Source organism: Echeneis naucrates, chromosome 13 (genome assembly GCF_900963305.1).
Source record: "Echeneis naucrates chromosome 13, fEcheNa1.1, whole genome shotgun sequence".
Classification (NCBI taxonomy): Eukaryota; Metazoa; Chordata; class Actinopteri; order Carangiformes; family Echeneidae; genus Echeneis; species Echeneis naucrates.
In genome coordinates this window covers 11468603-11484379 of record NC_042523.1, presented here as the reverse complement: position 1 = coordinate 11484379, position 15777 = coordinate 11468603, and the positions used below count along the sequence as shown (strand labels likewise).

At 41.5% G+C, this 15777-nt stretch overlaps 1 protein-coding gene across 1 annotated transcript; it reads right to left on the bottom strand.

The window, feature by feature from the left end:
• Positions 1–4859: 4859 nt before the first annotated feature.
• LOC115053202 (probable G-protein coupled receptor 149) lies at positions 4860–14110 on the bottom strand. Its single transcript, XM_029517770.1, has 6 exons — positions 13142–14110; positions 11810–11990; positions 11155–11657; positions 5688–5831; positions 5309–5372; positions 4860–5233 (listed from the first exon to the last, which is right to left on the bottom strand). The coding sequence occupies exons 1-6, from the start codon at positions 14108–14110 to the stop codon at positions 4860–4862; spliced, it is 2235 nt and encodes a 744-aa protein (XP_029373630.1).
• Positions 14111–15777: the final 1667 nt, after the last annotated feature.

Below are 15777 nucleotides of genomic sequence, written 5' to 3'. Positions count from 1 at the left end.
TCAACATTTATTCAAGGATCAAATGAATTCTTTCCCATTTTTTACAGATATGTTGATTATGTCCAAATTACATTTTTCTGTTCCAGATGCAAAGCCTAATAACTGAATGCTAAATACCGGTACAAGAATGATTGAGATCCACAATCATATCAATTATTTCGTTGTTAAATGCAATAAACATACTATGGTCGAAAAAACAGACCTGTGTCATAATTTATGTTGTGAATTCAACGAAAGAATTCAATTCTGAACATGTGTGGATCCATTTTTAATCCACGTTTTGGGTATCCATTGGTCTAAAACTAAAACTAAATATTGAAGAGACAGTTTGTGCTTTCAGTGTAACTGTAACCAACTCATCCTGCCCCCAGCTCAACAGAACATTTGGGATTGACCTGCTGTGTGGCATTAAAGGTTACAGCAGAAAATGAAAAAGATGTACAATGACTGCTTTGGACAGTGTCACCTTAAGGTTTTTGACTCTGCTGTATTGTGGATGTCGTGGTGAATAATCTCTACAAAATGTCTTAAAGCATTTGCCTGAAATTTGTAAAGAAGCTATAGCTTCTATTACAATGATAAAACATTACTCTAACTGATCCAGCACCAGTGTATTGCTCTCTAACTGAAAATATACTGGATTATATAATCAAAAACCAACAAAACACTTCCTCTCTTAATACACTTATCTGATTGGGTTTTTTGTTTGTTTGTTTGTTTGTTTTTTGGTAGTTTAACTACATCACTTGTTTCAAGTTAGGCTGAATGCTCTAGAAAAAATCCCGTTTTACAGTGAACACATCATAATATGTGAGTCACTAAAACGAGCAGTCTTATGATTTCAGAGCTGTGGTGATGAGTAATAACACTGATTTCAGATTGTTTAATTTTTTGGGCATGTGAAGTTGTCTACAGTACATGAATGGATTAGATGTAATTCTGAATGAGTGAGATGTTCTTATTGTCTCTCTCTCATTCTTTTTCTCCCTACCTCCTCTCATAATTACCCAAAGTAAAAGAGATATACACCCAATTAGTCCCATGAAGAACAAAGCACACTAAAAGAGAATAGAAACAGGGATGAAAGGTGTCGGGGAGCCATTCATGGCATTTGTGCATATTGCCCATGTCAGGTTGCTGAGTAGGTGTTGTTGTGCTTTGTTGCTTTTAATCCTCTTATCAACCTTGGGGTCAGTTTGGCCCCATTCAATGTTTAGCATTCTAAAAATTGTAGTTGACTTATTTGGCTTCATATTTCATGACTTTTCTTAACAGAGCGGGACAACTGATTCAGCGTAAAATGATGATGATGACGCTTTTTCGATTTGCTATACACATTTTGCGCGCATTGATGTTCTTCCAGTTGACCCCAAGCTGTTTGACCAGATGGTGCTGCTAGAGGAAATTTGCTAATAAATTTATGTATTCCATGAATAAAAAAATGCCTAATACAAAAACTTGGTCAATGATTTAATTTAAATTATTTTCTGGAGGTAGATATCCCTTTATCCCTGGAGTCAGATTGATCCCAAGGATAAAATGTGTTGTTACATTTGAGGATGACAGGAGGGCTAAATTACTCTCTTACTCTAATGCACGCTCTTGTTCTTTCATCACCACAGTAATCACAACATCCAAGGACAAAATAGGTTTAATTTTATCAACTGTGAAATGAAGAATCTGTGTAGGTTTTACATATTCATGGAACATCAAACACTTAATGTAATGTAATGAAGGGAATCCAGCTGCCCTCACAGACAAGCGCACACATAGAGCAAAGGAGGATCAAAAATTAATTAATAATTGAAATTAAATGTTTACTAAATACTACTTTCTGTGAATGGCAAGTTTTGTTTATGTGAAATGTTGTTTCAGTTACTTTATTGAAGTTTTTTTTGTGGCACCAAGTATTAATATTTGACTTTGGCAAAAACATTTTGAGGCTTCACTTCACTGAGCAGGACTCAGTCTGAAAAGAAATCAACCTTGATCACGACAACTCAACTTTGTTTGAACATGGAGTGACTCATCGGCTTTCACCTCATCTTCTAATACTTCTGGCTGCATCTTTATTTTGATGCATATGACATCTCTCAACATCTCAGCTGGTGGTTTTAAGAGAAACAAATGGGGGCTTCAGAATTAGCTGGAGCAGAGCGCAGGAAAATAATAAGAAACTGGTGGAGGAAAGTGTAAAAACACACTGAGAATGATGTTGAGGTGAGGTGGCATTGGTGGATGAGTCGTGAAAGCTAAAGCATATGAAAGGAAAAAGGCCTGATTCATCTGCTCCGAGCCGCCGCCACCACCCCACTACTCCTCTCTGTATCTCCCTGGTGACGTGCCATTCTTCTGCACACCTTCTTTTCATACACTCACTGCTACCTGTGATGCATACAAATGATCTCTGACCTAAGTGAAAGCATGATGAAGGCATAATGTTTCAACACATATTGGCTTCTCCCCCACCGTTGTTGGCTTACATTGTCAATTATGGATTGAGTTCCTGTTGAAGATGCATGTAACACTGATGTCAATCTTAATGCAGGCTTTTCTTCACCTTATTGTTACAACATTATGTCATTGAGAAATTACAGCCTGTGAATCAGAGAGACATTATAAATGATTAGTAATGGTTGTTGGTCAAAGCCTTTGATAATTGCAGGGTTTATATTATTTTTATTTTTATTTTGCTGCCTTTTGCCCATTCTTCTATTTTTCTTCATATTTTCCAATTATTTCAAGTCTCTCTCCCGCAACAAACTAATCTCACAATGTCTGCAGGCACTAAAAAAATAAAACGATTTATTTCTGAAAGCTTTCTAAACAAAAGAAATCTGTTTTTATGGCCGATCACAGATACTGTTACTGATAAATATATATATATATATATATTTATATATATATATACACACACTGTTGCACACAGCACTTGTGGATTAGTCACATTACTGACAACCTAAGGGCACAGCAGCCAATGATGGTTGCACTCCATGTAGGTCAATCTCTTGAGTTGATAATTACTGCACTTTATTTGCTTTTATTCTGTAATAAAGAATCCAATATAAGCAGTTTGTGTTTTACCTTATGGGTCCATGAACGAGTAAGCATGAATGCTCTTTTACAGCTAATGTGCAGTTTCTTGGGCAAACAACAGTTTATTAGTCAACATGGTTGATGAGATTGTTTGACTAGAAGCCGACTCCTCTTCAAAAATGAAAGTAAGTAGATGATTTAATTACTTCCACTTCGCTCAGCAGAAAAGCTGTGGCATCATTAGCAGATGACATGGCTGACACTGAATACATCTTCATGTTCATTATGATTCATATGCCTGTACATTATTTTTCTTTAACATTTTGCCCAGGAACACTCAGAGCAGAAATGCATGGCAACCTTGTTTGAAGCAATTTTCTGCTAGGAATCTTTAATGACAACATTCTTCAGGAGGAAGGGACATGTTGCAGCTGATGAAGAGGGCTCACCATTAACCAGTACACAGTAAACACAATGAACAGTTCAAAAGCCAGAAAATAAGGTCCACGGAGTGCCAATGATGTGTTTAAGATTTGTCGCTGATGTATAAAAGACAACACTTAAAGATAAACTTAAATACATACATATTTAAAAATTACCCAACAATAGCTATTTTACTATTTCTCTGTTTGCACGCACACGTCAGTGTGCATAAAATATAAACTGATGGAATCAGTGAGGATGAATAAAGGCTGCTGAAAGATGTTCCCATGTATATCCATTCAAAATTGTCCTGAAATGCGTAATACTATCAATGAAAATCTGATATCAGTCCTTAATGTATGCATGTATTCAACAGAACAGAAGAGAGAGAGAGAGACCCCTTTGGCTCACTGATTGGATGGGCAGAGAGATTCTCCCCAAAGTGGCTCTGTAATGTACATTCATTTGCTGCCTACACCAGTAAAATATGCACACATGCACACTGTCACTCATTTAAATTGCACTGAATGTGCATGAGGCAGAAAACTGCTCTGCATAAGTATCCCCTCAACCTCTTCTTCAATAATCACTTGTACTCTCCCTCAAAGACTTGACTCTCTTTTTCTTTTTTTAGACTTTCAGCAGGAATACTGGTCTCTCTCTAAATATAGTGGGGATTAATTGTGTAATACATGACGGACATAGCCGCTGGGTGTGAGGGGTTTATTTGCTCTAAGTTAGAAGAAATATGCAGGTTGAACGCATTCCTCCAAGGGGTACATTTAAATACTTCTGGCAATTGATGTCACAAACTATTACTTTCATACATGGGGCCTCATCCTTACGGGCAGGGTTACATCTCACACAAAAACTGCACAACAACACACACTAAGATGAGTCAGACACATGGGCCAGGTGACTCCCTCCCCTGAGAGCCAAAACACCGATGACGTAGAGCAGCTTTATGTCAGACATGTGACCAGACTGAGGCCCCTCCTCTTTTATGTCTAAATGCATTTCTTGCTGAATATATCTATTTAATGATGACAGGCTGCCATATGGTAAAAATCTACAGTACTGTTTGTCTCTATGCTCTCCATCCATTCCTTTGGCTCTGTCCCTGTCTCTGTTTGCTTACACCACTTAACTACCATTTGTTTTTTCACGTTAATTTATCTCTACGTGATCTACAGATGCTCTTGTAATGTTATCTGAAGGGGAAGTACAAGAGCAGAAAAACTATTATAGTAGAGTTAGCGTGGGTCACCAGTCAGCTCTTTGTCTGAGCGGAGAGAGACGTAAAAGTAGAGTGATTTGGAAATCTGTCTTTCGTCTTTGGTGGCAGAGGGTCTCTTTCAACCTCCTTTTGAGAGTCACCTCCTCATCATCCTGTATGTCCGTCACCCTTCACTCTCTCCAGCTTTCTTTCTGTAGGCCTCGTTGAGAAGCTGTATCTCCTCACGATATCCTGAGCTCTCCTGTGTCTGCCGTCGGCTGTTCTGACGGTGAGCCTCCACAGTGTCAGGTATAGTGATATTTATTGGCTCTGTCTCTGGGTTGCCACTGCTGGGGATGAGCAGAGAGTAGGAAGCAGTCTCCCCCAAATCGCAGGAGACAAAACGATTCTCCCTCCGGGAGTAGCGTAGCGATGGCGACCGAGCATGGGTGGACGACTGACTTATGTTGGAGATGATAGAGACACTGTCCATAGCCTCCTCATTGTCGCAGATCTCCAGAACCTCAAGGTGGATCTTGACGTTGGTGTCCCCCGCCACTGCCCCTATCCCCATCCCCATTCCTATCGCCATGCCCATCTCTATGCTGTTGATATTTCCATCTCTGGCCGAGCTTCCTGACGCTGGGTCATCTGCGTTGGGCTCGTGGCCAACTGATTTGGAGCGATACACTTCCACCTTGAAGGAGGAGAAAGATTTATGAAACAAGTAATGCATAGCCAGTCACGGTGAACAGACTGATTTGAGCTAAATTGCTTGCTATATTAAATAAAAACATGATGGATGTCTGATTGTGTTTTCTCTTAGATTAGAGTGGACAATGGACAATACTCCAATCCCTTAGTTTACTACTTTGTTTTCTACCAAATAATCCAATGAGCCCGTTGGAAAATTTTAAAATCCCATTCCGACTTTAGAAAACAGGTCACAGTGCAGTGAGTAATTACAATGAGGAGTAAATCAAAGGAAGTGAACCATGTCTTGGGCTTTTACCTTCTTGGCATTATTTGGGGAGATTCTCAGTCCATCACTGCTGACCTCATAGGTGGAGAGAGAGAGGGTCTTTCCTGTGGGTGCTTGCAGAGATACAGTGCCCTGAAAGGCACACAAGGGGACTGACAGACCACCCGACGACCGCTGAATGGGACAACCAAAGAAAAGATTCAGGTCGTGTTCCTTGTGAATACTATAATTTAACATACATTGGCTGCTCACTGTGCTTTATAGCAGGTCTGTTGCAAGGTCTGTTGAATGTAACTGAGCTCAGATTGCAGCCATTATGTAAAGGGCAGCTAGATGTTGACCAACCACTTCTCTCCCAAGAGCATTTAACAGTCATGTCAAGAGAATTGTGCAAGTAAAATTAAATGCTTGGGCTCTGCGCATATTGAAGCTACCACAAAGCTTCTAGGTTTGCAGAAAAAAGAATGATGTGCCATCTAAAAGCCATTTGGCTGTTGTCAGATTCTTTAGTTTTACTGATTTAATGTAAATAACAGAATTTCAGTAAAAAAGGCATCAATCAAATTTCTTATCCATTTACCTTTGTTTGGCAACCAGATAGCTCATTTATACCACTCACATTTTTAATCAAATTTCGTGTTTTCCACTTTAATATTGTTTTCAAAGAGATTACTTCACCTCACCATACAGCAAAGTGAGGGTTTGATAAAAAAAAACAAAAAGGGTATTCTGCTGGCTGGGGAAAGAAGAAGCATCCTGTGGTGCAACAGTGCAGAGGCTGTGGCAGGCCTCATTAAGTGTTCTAAATTATTTAGAGTAGCTCGATGCAATGATCTAATTGTGACTACGACGCACAGGAGAAACAAAGAGGATGTCAATCTCTTGTCCGCCCTGACTCTGTCTGTTTTCCCGTTATTGTCTATGCATTATTGTGAACTGAGTGAAGTGAGAGGAAGTGGGAGAGAGAAAGAGAGGGAGAATGACCACAATGGGGAGCAAAAAAACTCATTGTCAAGTGGATAAAAATAATCAAATAATCCTAGAACCCATCAATGTGGGTAGTACACTGTGTATGTGTGTTCTGCTATATTGTTTTTTTTTTTTCCATTATATTTTTTGTAATTCTATTCATCATTTTCATATACAAATGTTTGACATGACAGAAAAGAGTTTCTTTCTTTTTTCTTTCAGACAGAACTAATTCAACATTTAATTTATATGTGGTTTCTTGGCCATGATATTTTCAAACACCATTCATTGTGCCCAGAGCCTGATTCTTACTGATTCTACTCCCTACTCATGTAGCAATCAGCCACTTTTCCTCTTACACCAACATGATGTTTTCTTCTGCAAAATGTCAACTAGAAATAGATAAAAATAGATGTAACTTGACAAAATGTATAAATAAATATCTACAGGACTCAGATGATGTATCCTCAGAATATTTGGGACCCACTGACTTTTATCTTGCACCACAAGCAGTTCAAATGTTTCCCATTTATCCAGTGAAATTGCTAAATATCTGCAACATTGATTTGCATAAATCTTTACATAGACATTAGTAGACTTTGTGTTAACACACAGCACCTACTTCAAATAAGTACGCTAAAAATATTTTATATTGATATTTTTATATCCTTCGGTATAATGATTATAGTTGTCCTTTGGTACCCTGTCTGTTTAGGAACAAGCCTTCCAGCCTTCTAGTTTTACTGGTGAGACCACATCAGTTTACAGTGTTGGGTTTGTTCTCAGAAAGGTATATGGCCCTCAGTTTCCTGCATCTGAATGCACATTAGACCTCAATTTTGCCCCCTGGGAGAGGATTTGTGAATGAGCCCTCTGCTCTGTGGTTGCTAACAGTCTGAAGTCACTGAGAGGGTAAAGATGTCTTTAAGCCGCAATTCCACCTCTCCCTGTGGGTGCTGAAGGCCAGAAGGACTGACAGTAAAGAGGAGAGAAACTGTATAACGACATCTAGCCTGCTAAAAAAGGAACAAAACATGGCCAGGAAACACTATAAATCAACCAAACAACTATTTAAAACAGACATTATTTCATCAAGCCTACCTTGTGTGTTTGATCTTTATTTCTTTTGTGACTGTTGTTTAGGTAAAGTGGGCTATTGAATCTGTGCAGGTTCATTTTGTTATTGCTGCGTGTATATGTGTGTGCATATATGCTTTCATGCTTGTTAGTGAGTATAGTCATTGTAATTGTACATGTATCTACTGACACAAATCACTGAGGAAGGCCTAATGGAATATAATATATACAGAAATATGCACAAACTCACACACACACACACTTAAGCCAGCAGTAAGTGTCAAAGACTTATACATGATGCAAAGTGAGTGGAAAAGCCAAGCTGCAGATGCATGCTCCACGGATTTTATCCCCTCTAGTGATTTCCAAACCAAAACATTTCAGACTTATGAGCAGAGCAGAGGCAGACAAGATGAGAGACCCAGAGTTTGCACATGTGTGCATGCATGTTCCCAAATCTTTTCATGACCCAGTTAGTTTTGGAGATTTGCAACAAATTCATTGCATTCTAAAAGTCACAATAACGGTGTTGCCAATTTAAAAGCTGGTGCTGTTCAGAATGAGGTTGATCTCCAATCTTTGTCTCGTATCTTCAATCCCAGGAGACAATAGTCATTCATCTTCGGCTGCTTTGTCCATGTGTAACAATTAAAATGGGCCCAACAGAACATAGAGAGAATTAAGCTTCTGGTATTACAAGAGCATGTGATGTCAAAAAGTAAGACAGAAATGGATTAATGATGGATTAGTGGCCAGGGAACCATCTTGACCTTCATTGTTTACATTTAGTGTTTGTCGTATCCTGACGTAGCAACAACTGAGTGGTTTAGCAAATAATACATTCATAAACCAAAGACAGATTTAGGCAGACAAAGCTGTGCAAAGTGAAAACAAAAATCAAAACTGCATTCTGCTGAGTTTTCATTCACTGCCTATAAAATTGTTGTTTTGTTGGACTGCGATTAAAAAAAGATCAACATTAAAAACACAAACCTGTTATTGCGGGATATAGTCAGGTTTGAGCAGTCAGTTGAGTGAGCCAGTCAATAGAATGAGAGTAACGCAACCAAACTAACATCACTAGCCAATCAGCAGGGGTGGACAGTAACAAAGTAAATGTACGTGAGTACTATACTTAAGTACAGTTTTTGAGTATCTGTACTTTACTTGAGTAGTTTTTTTGTCGGACACTTTTACTTTCACTTCACTACATTTCTATTGATACTCACTTACTCGCTACTTTTGCGCTAGTCTAACATTACTCATTCATTGTTTTTAATTTTTAATTGTTTTTGTCACACGCACACCTCTGTGCGTGTTCCAGGTAAGAATATGGCCATGATGTATAATCCTCATCCTACCTGGATTATTTCTTCATAACGATCGGCTCATTCTACATCATACATCGTGGCCGTATTATTACCTGGAGCACACATTAGCTTGTAGCCAGAGTTTGGATGTCTTCTGTGGACATCACTGACAACAAGGTCCAACTCCTCATCACTAGAGCTAGCCAGTTAGCTTATGTTACAAGCTAACTCCGTTGTTTCTTACCTTGCTCTACGTTTCTCGTCCCAAATTCACCGTCACCACATTTTTTAAACATTTGTTTAGAACTTTCTTAACCCTTTATTTTCTTTCTCTTTTTTTCTTTTCCTTTCTGATCACCGGACTGATGCTGACTGGACATTTTCCTACCGAACTTCAGACAACAGAAAACAGGCTAGCATACCAACAGTAACCAAGGGGGGCGGGGCTTAGCGAAGGATCCGTGGCCAAACCATTTGTTTGGGGGGGCGGGGGGGGGAGTTTGACAGATAAAATAAATTCATGAAGCGCTGCAACAGGATCATGAAATAAATTTAATAAATTAATTAAATAGTGAAATAATTATATATAGTTTCACATTTCATTAACTGGTATATATGGTATATATGATAGATATCTACTTTATTTATCCTGAGGGAAATTCACTTACATGCTTCACTCACACAACAGACAAACAATAAGACATACAGAGACATGCTGCCTCACCTTTACCCTCTAATCTGCTCTACTTCCAACATGACAAACAGCTCTTTTTTGTAGAGATTAGATGATGAAAGGTTTACAAACACAAAATATGTTCAGAAATGGGGAACTATATAGAAATGTATGTTGGTACTTGTGGCACATGAGATATTGTGCTAAACCGGCTGGTTAATATCCACACAGCTCCACTTCAGGGGATCAGACTCCGGGTCTTCTGTCCTGAGTCTCATGGCCGCTGCGCAGTGTGACCTGAGCATTCCCCTTTAAGCAGGTGGCCCTAACGTGTGACGTAGCCAGCAGGTAGCCATGTTGTGTTGTGTTGTGTGATGTGTATATGCTTGCAGAGAAGTGTGTTTGTCCCTCTCTCCGGTGAATGGTGTGAGAAGTAACGCCAGCTGTAGTCGCTGTAAGCTTTATAGTCAGTGTGATGAAACTCCGAGAAGTCCTGTGTTGTGATGTTTGAATAAAGCCGGTCAATGTGTTCAGCTACTCCGTCGGTACTCTTCTGTGTGCGAAATTAGCCCAGACTGCTAGTTACCATGGTTACCAGCGTCAACGAGCCAAGCTAAGCTTAAATCCAATGTACAGTTTCCAAATATTGATGAAAACCAATTCTTTACCATTTCACATGATTTTAATGAATATATGTCATCTGGAATGCCAATTTGCCTAGCACAGATCCATGCAGTTGGATCGCGACAATATAAATCGATTAATCGTTACACTCCTACTAAATACCTAATTGCTGGCGAATGCACCAGGACTTTCAATTAAAAGATTATGTTTACCAAAAGAATGGAAGTTGAAGAAGGGTCAGAGTAAGAGGTTGACAAAGGTCGAGAAGTGAAGGAGAGTTTCAGCAATTGTGAAGAGCTTCTAAAACCCCATACAAAAAGAATGAATCAATGAACAGATCTGTGCCATATGTGGAGTGGCAATGAAGGAATATTTGGTTTTGAAAGACAGAATGTCATACGTTACTGACAGTATCTTGATCAATTTCTCTATAATTCAGACACAATCAGGGCTAAGCACAGATAAGGATAGGCAGGAAGAGGAGATACGAGTAGAGAGTTTAAGAGAGAGGGGATTTGAACCATTATATCGAAAATCACATGCACAATTCCCAGTCTGTCAGTTTGAGAATAAGGAGGCACATTCAAAGATGAAGAAAAATAACCCACAAAGACACAGATGAGGACCAACACAGGAAATCAGACAGGCATTCACACAGACCGGCCATGTAAACACCTGATCCTTGTTCGTTGTGTGTGTCTGCATCTGTTCACTGCACTTAGAAAGCACTCAATTTCCTTTGAAATAAAATGTAATCCTTAATCACATTGATGCAGATGTTATTTGGACAGTTTAAGAGAATCAAATTTTGCCAGCCAATAAGGACACAGAGGCAGTGGCCTACCTGTCTGGGTGTTCTCTCTGATTTACTCCTGCACCACTCCCAGTCTGTCAGCTCAATTTTCCGACACTCCTCATGGGACAGCCTCCTCTCTGGACCCTCAAACACCGACGACGTATCTGTGAGGTTGTGATCTTGCTTTAAGTGTTGAGAAGGCAGCAAAGGGTCGCATTGGAAGTCCTCATCATCTCCATGGTTCTCATGTGGAAGTGGGGGACTTTCAGCCAGCACCTCTCCTCCTGCGGCCTCCCCCTCCGAAAGAAGGTCTGCCTGGGAGGAGCTGTCCAACGGGCACGCAGTGCTGAAATCAAAATCAGGTAGCAGGCTGGAGAGCCCAACACTTCCTAGTGCATCGAGGCTGGCATTAGGGAAATCACTATTAAAGAGGCTGTTATAAGCTTGCTTCTCAGCGGGTGGACTGTTTCCAGATGGGGTGGCGTGAGACAATTTGTACACACCATAGCCTTGCTGGAAGGACAGGTTGAACTCAAATTTTCTTTTCATCGCTGTAACAAAGAGAATAATTTCATGACATCCTGATGCCAAAGAAGAAAAATGAGCAGCTTAATGCTCTGCATTACACTGGGAAAAATGTTCCTTTAGTAAAAACACTAGAAAATGGTGCACTGTTCTAAATTTGCATTATGTCACAGTCTACCTGAAGGCTCATGTGTTGGATCCTGTTTGCAGTTAATGAAGCAGCCACACGGCATGTGGATCCAGCGTTCAGACAGCATGAATAACGGAGTGACCGCAGGGGCAAGCAGAGTGAGAAAGAAGCTCAGGGTCTCCAGGGAAGAGCTACGTGCATTCAGCGCATGGCGCACCAGAACCAAAGTCTGTGAATGAAAGGGAAGGGGAAACCAATTCACTGAAGGCTAATTCAATATACATGAGGAAACGGGGAGAGGGAGAGGGATGAAGAGAAAGATGTTACAGATATCCCTCCTAGATACAGGACTTCTTTGATGTAGACGTTCCTTTTATTGGATGCAATTTGAGTCAAAATCCAAAATGATTGCAGATGCACTAATGGACTGTATATGTGTTGTTGTTGTCGTTTTCAAATTGAGAATAAATAAATAAATGGATATGGTTTATTTGGAAATGTACATACTGAGTGCTTTGTGGTGCAGCATACTGACCTCATTACACATTTCTAGTAAATGATCGTATCTGTATCGGCAAACAGAAACAAGTTTGTTTACATTTGTTTGCTTTTTCAAGAATATATATATACGTATATATAAAATCACTTCTACCAAAAGAAAATTCCAGATTTGTCCAGTTTTTTGTTTTTTTTTTTTTGGTAATAATCATCTCTGGTTCTTTCGCTGATTTTCAGGGTCACAGGTTTGGAATGCCAGTTATGTTTTACTGTAATTGTGAGCTGGCTGCACAGGCAGTGATGAATGTTTTCACCTGAAATGTACCTTTTTGCAAGAACAAACCTTGTAACAGCACCACTCAGTGTGTGTAAGTATTTTACTGCACAAGTCAATAATGAAAGCTGCCTTTTAGGAATTGAGTAAGGATTTCTAGTTTCTTCTCTATTTTTTGACAAAGGAATAACTAACTACAATTCTTTCTTCTGTCACAGTACATTATTAAGAGACTGTCAGTCCAACTTTCTGCAACTTCTGTATAAAGCTTTCCATGCAAACAACACCGAAAATGGTGATCTGGTTTGGAGATGCATGTGCTGAAATAGTGGATTGTGCACAAGTTTTTACTTGGGTCAAACTGCTTCTGCTGCTCTTCCATATAAAAGCAACAAAATAAGAGCCACAACCCGATTAAGTCGCCTGAAAAGCCATTCCATTCAAACTGAACAGCGTTTAGCATCAAGGCTTGCATTGGAAATAACGGCTAACATCAGTCAGCAGGAAGTGGGCTGTGTCAGGAGAGAAATATTTCGAGCATCTTGGTTAAATGGCAGAAGGTTTTCAGGGAGTTGCATTTGGCATCAGCTCCTCTAACATTGGCTTACCATCATCGGCATCCATAGAACCACTTTGACTACCGCCAGGATCAGGGAGAAGCGCTTCTGTGCAAACACAACTGGTGTGTCTCCCACGGCCGGTGTCCTCCGTCCGCTGACGGACAGCGGGGACAGGCCGCTGTCCTCCTTGTCCCTGAGCTCTGACAGACATGAGCTCGGGCTCAGCTCGTTGTAGGCACTGAAACTTTTGCTCAGACTGTCCCGGGAGAAGGACTGGAGATCACAAAGGGGAGCGGAGACGCTCAGCCTCCTGGCCATCTCCAGGTACCTGGAGTACAGTAAAGTCCTCTGGGGCTCTCTGGAGCACAGCAGCTGGTAGGTGAGGGGGATAAAGAAGACCAACAAGCCGCAGAAGCACAGAGAATATAAAGAGAAAAGCAGCAGGATGTAAAAACTGTCACTCTCGGGGAAACAGCCAAGGGAGGCCGGCGTAAAGCTGCCCCATCCGCACAAAGGTAACACACTGACGGCCAGGCTGACCGCCCACACGCCGCCGATCGCCCACATCACTCTGACGGGGCGGCGGACCGACTGGAGCACTCCGAACCGCTTGGTGACATAAAAAGTGTAGGCTGCTATGAGGCAAGCCTTCATATTGCTGGAAAGCCCCTGGAACACGTACAGAAGTCCGGACAAAGTGCACAGGCTGCCCGACCCTCCACCTCCGTCCGCCTCCCACTGCAGGAGCAGGAACAGGGAGAGAGGCACCACGCTGAGCAGGTCGTCCACAGACATGGAAGCCACGATGAGACACAGGGAGGTTTTCCTCCTCATCCGCAGCAGGGAGAGCAGCGAGTAGACCCCCCCGGCGAAGGTGGCCGCGGCGATGGTTACGCACAAGCCGAAGAGCAGCAGGCGGATGTGCCTCCTCCCCTCCGAGGGGTCGCTCCTCTCGTAGGTGGCCGTGGAAAGGTAGCTCTGGTTCGGCGCCGGGGAGCTTAGGTGTGTCGCTGACATTTTCCTTTTTCTTTTTCTTTAAAAAAAAAAAAAAACTATTAGTGAATGAAACTTCACTTTTTAATTGTGACTCCTTGGGCTGCAAAGTTCAGTACGCTTCAAAAGATGCGAGGATGCATCTCCAAAAAGAAAAGAAAAATACACCCCAACCATACGCAACCCCAAACAGACACACACCACCGCGGTCCCCTGGATGTGGACACCGTGCGGACAGACCAGAGCGCCAAACTACGGCAGCCTGTCGTCTCCAGCTGCCGACTTAGGCGCTGTCGTCATCAGCGTTTCCTCTCACTACAGTCATCTGGGGTTGGGCCAAACACAGTGTCGGTCTACAACTCATTCATTTGGACTCCAAATGAAAGAGTTTCCCATTTCTGGAGTTTGGCTTGGCCTTTTCCTTTTCTGTGCCCCCCACCACCACCACCACCACCACCACCACACACACACACACACACACACACACTGTTTAAGCTATGGGGGAATGTTTTCCATATTTAATTGCGTGCGCGAGGAGCACGCACTTTGTGGTTAACTCCATTTGGAAACCAAAATGATCATCTAAACAGACAGCTGGTCTCCGTGAGAGCCAGTTTCAGCAGATTATCTGTCATTGTTCCATTTTCAAAATCAGCTCCACTTACTGCTGTATGCAGCCAGGACACTAAAAGTCAGGGCTAGATAATAAGGGGAACAATAAGGGGAACATGACAAGGTTTGTTGTCCAGCACCCAGGACCTTTATATGTGGCACTTGCTGTGTCTGTATGGGTTCTCTCCAGGCACTCCTGCTTCCTCCTGCTTTGGCCAGTTTTGTCTGTGTGTTTTTTCATGCATTAACACAGAGTGGAGCTGGCCTTAAGCAGTCAAGGTGGTGAAGTACTGGTGAAGCAAGGATGAGAAAAGTTACCCTTGCTTGACTTATCCAAGTGGACACATGTGTTCTCAAAGATCATTTAATGATCACATTTTAATTGCAACTGGTTTTATGAGATGCAGGGTACAGAGTGCAACCAATTAGAGAGAAAGCCCATTACAATAGTAAGGTTCTGTGGCAGGACAGGGGAAGAACTGCTTGTGTGTGCAAAGTGTAGCGTGCGCAAATCCTCTACTCTGGTTTGGAACTGCCCTTGGCCTTTTCTTCCCTGTGGTGTTCAAGGATTTTCTGGCTGAAGGACTCCTCAGTTTGTTTAGATGGTAAAAGGATGTTCACCTATCCTCATGGAGCCCCACAGATAGAAATAATAGTCCCTGTGCAGCATTGTGTTTGTCACTGCTGATAGATTTTTGGACCCATTCCCTCTATGCAAATGCTCCCATGGATCTGCAGGATGACAGCCCATGCCCGGTTATTTACACTTCTTCATCATGTCCTCACTCACTTTATCAAATCTCCTCGGCTTAGCTCCTTTCAGCCTTGCACAGCATATGTATTGATGTGAACGCACAAATATCTGTGAGCACATCCAACTTCAGGTCTTGTAATGGAATTAGGGTTTGGGCTAAGTGACTTAGAGCTAGTCTAATGACTAGACTCTCTGAGGCTACAAGGACAGATAGAGGAACACAAGAGGACAAAACACAATCTGCAAGGGTGCGTAAACAAAAACACACAAATACGCACACGCTCAGTTCTACCAGCTGAGCTCAGTGTCACACATCAAGGTGACC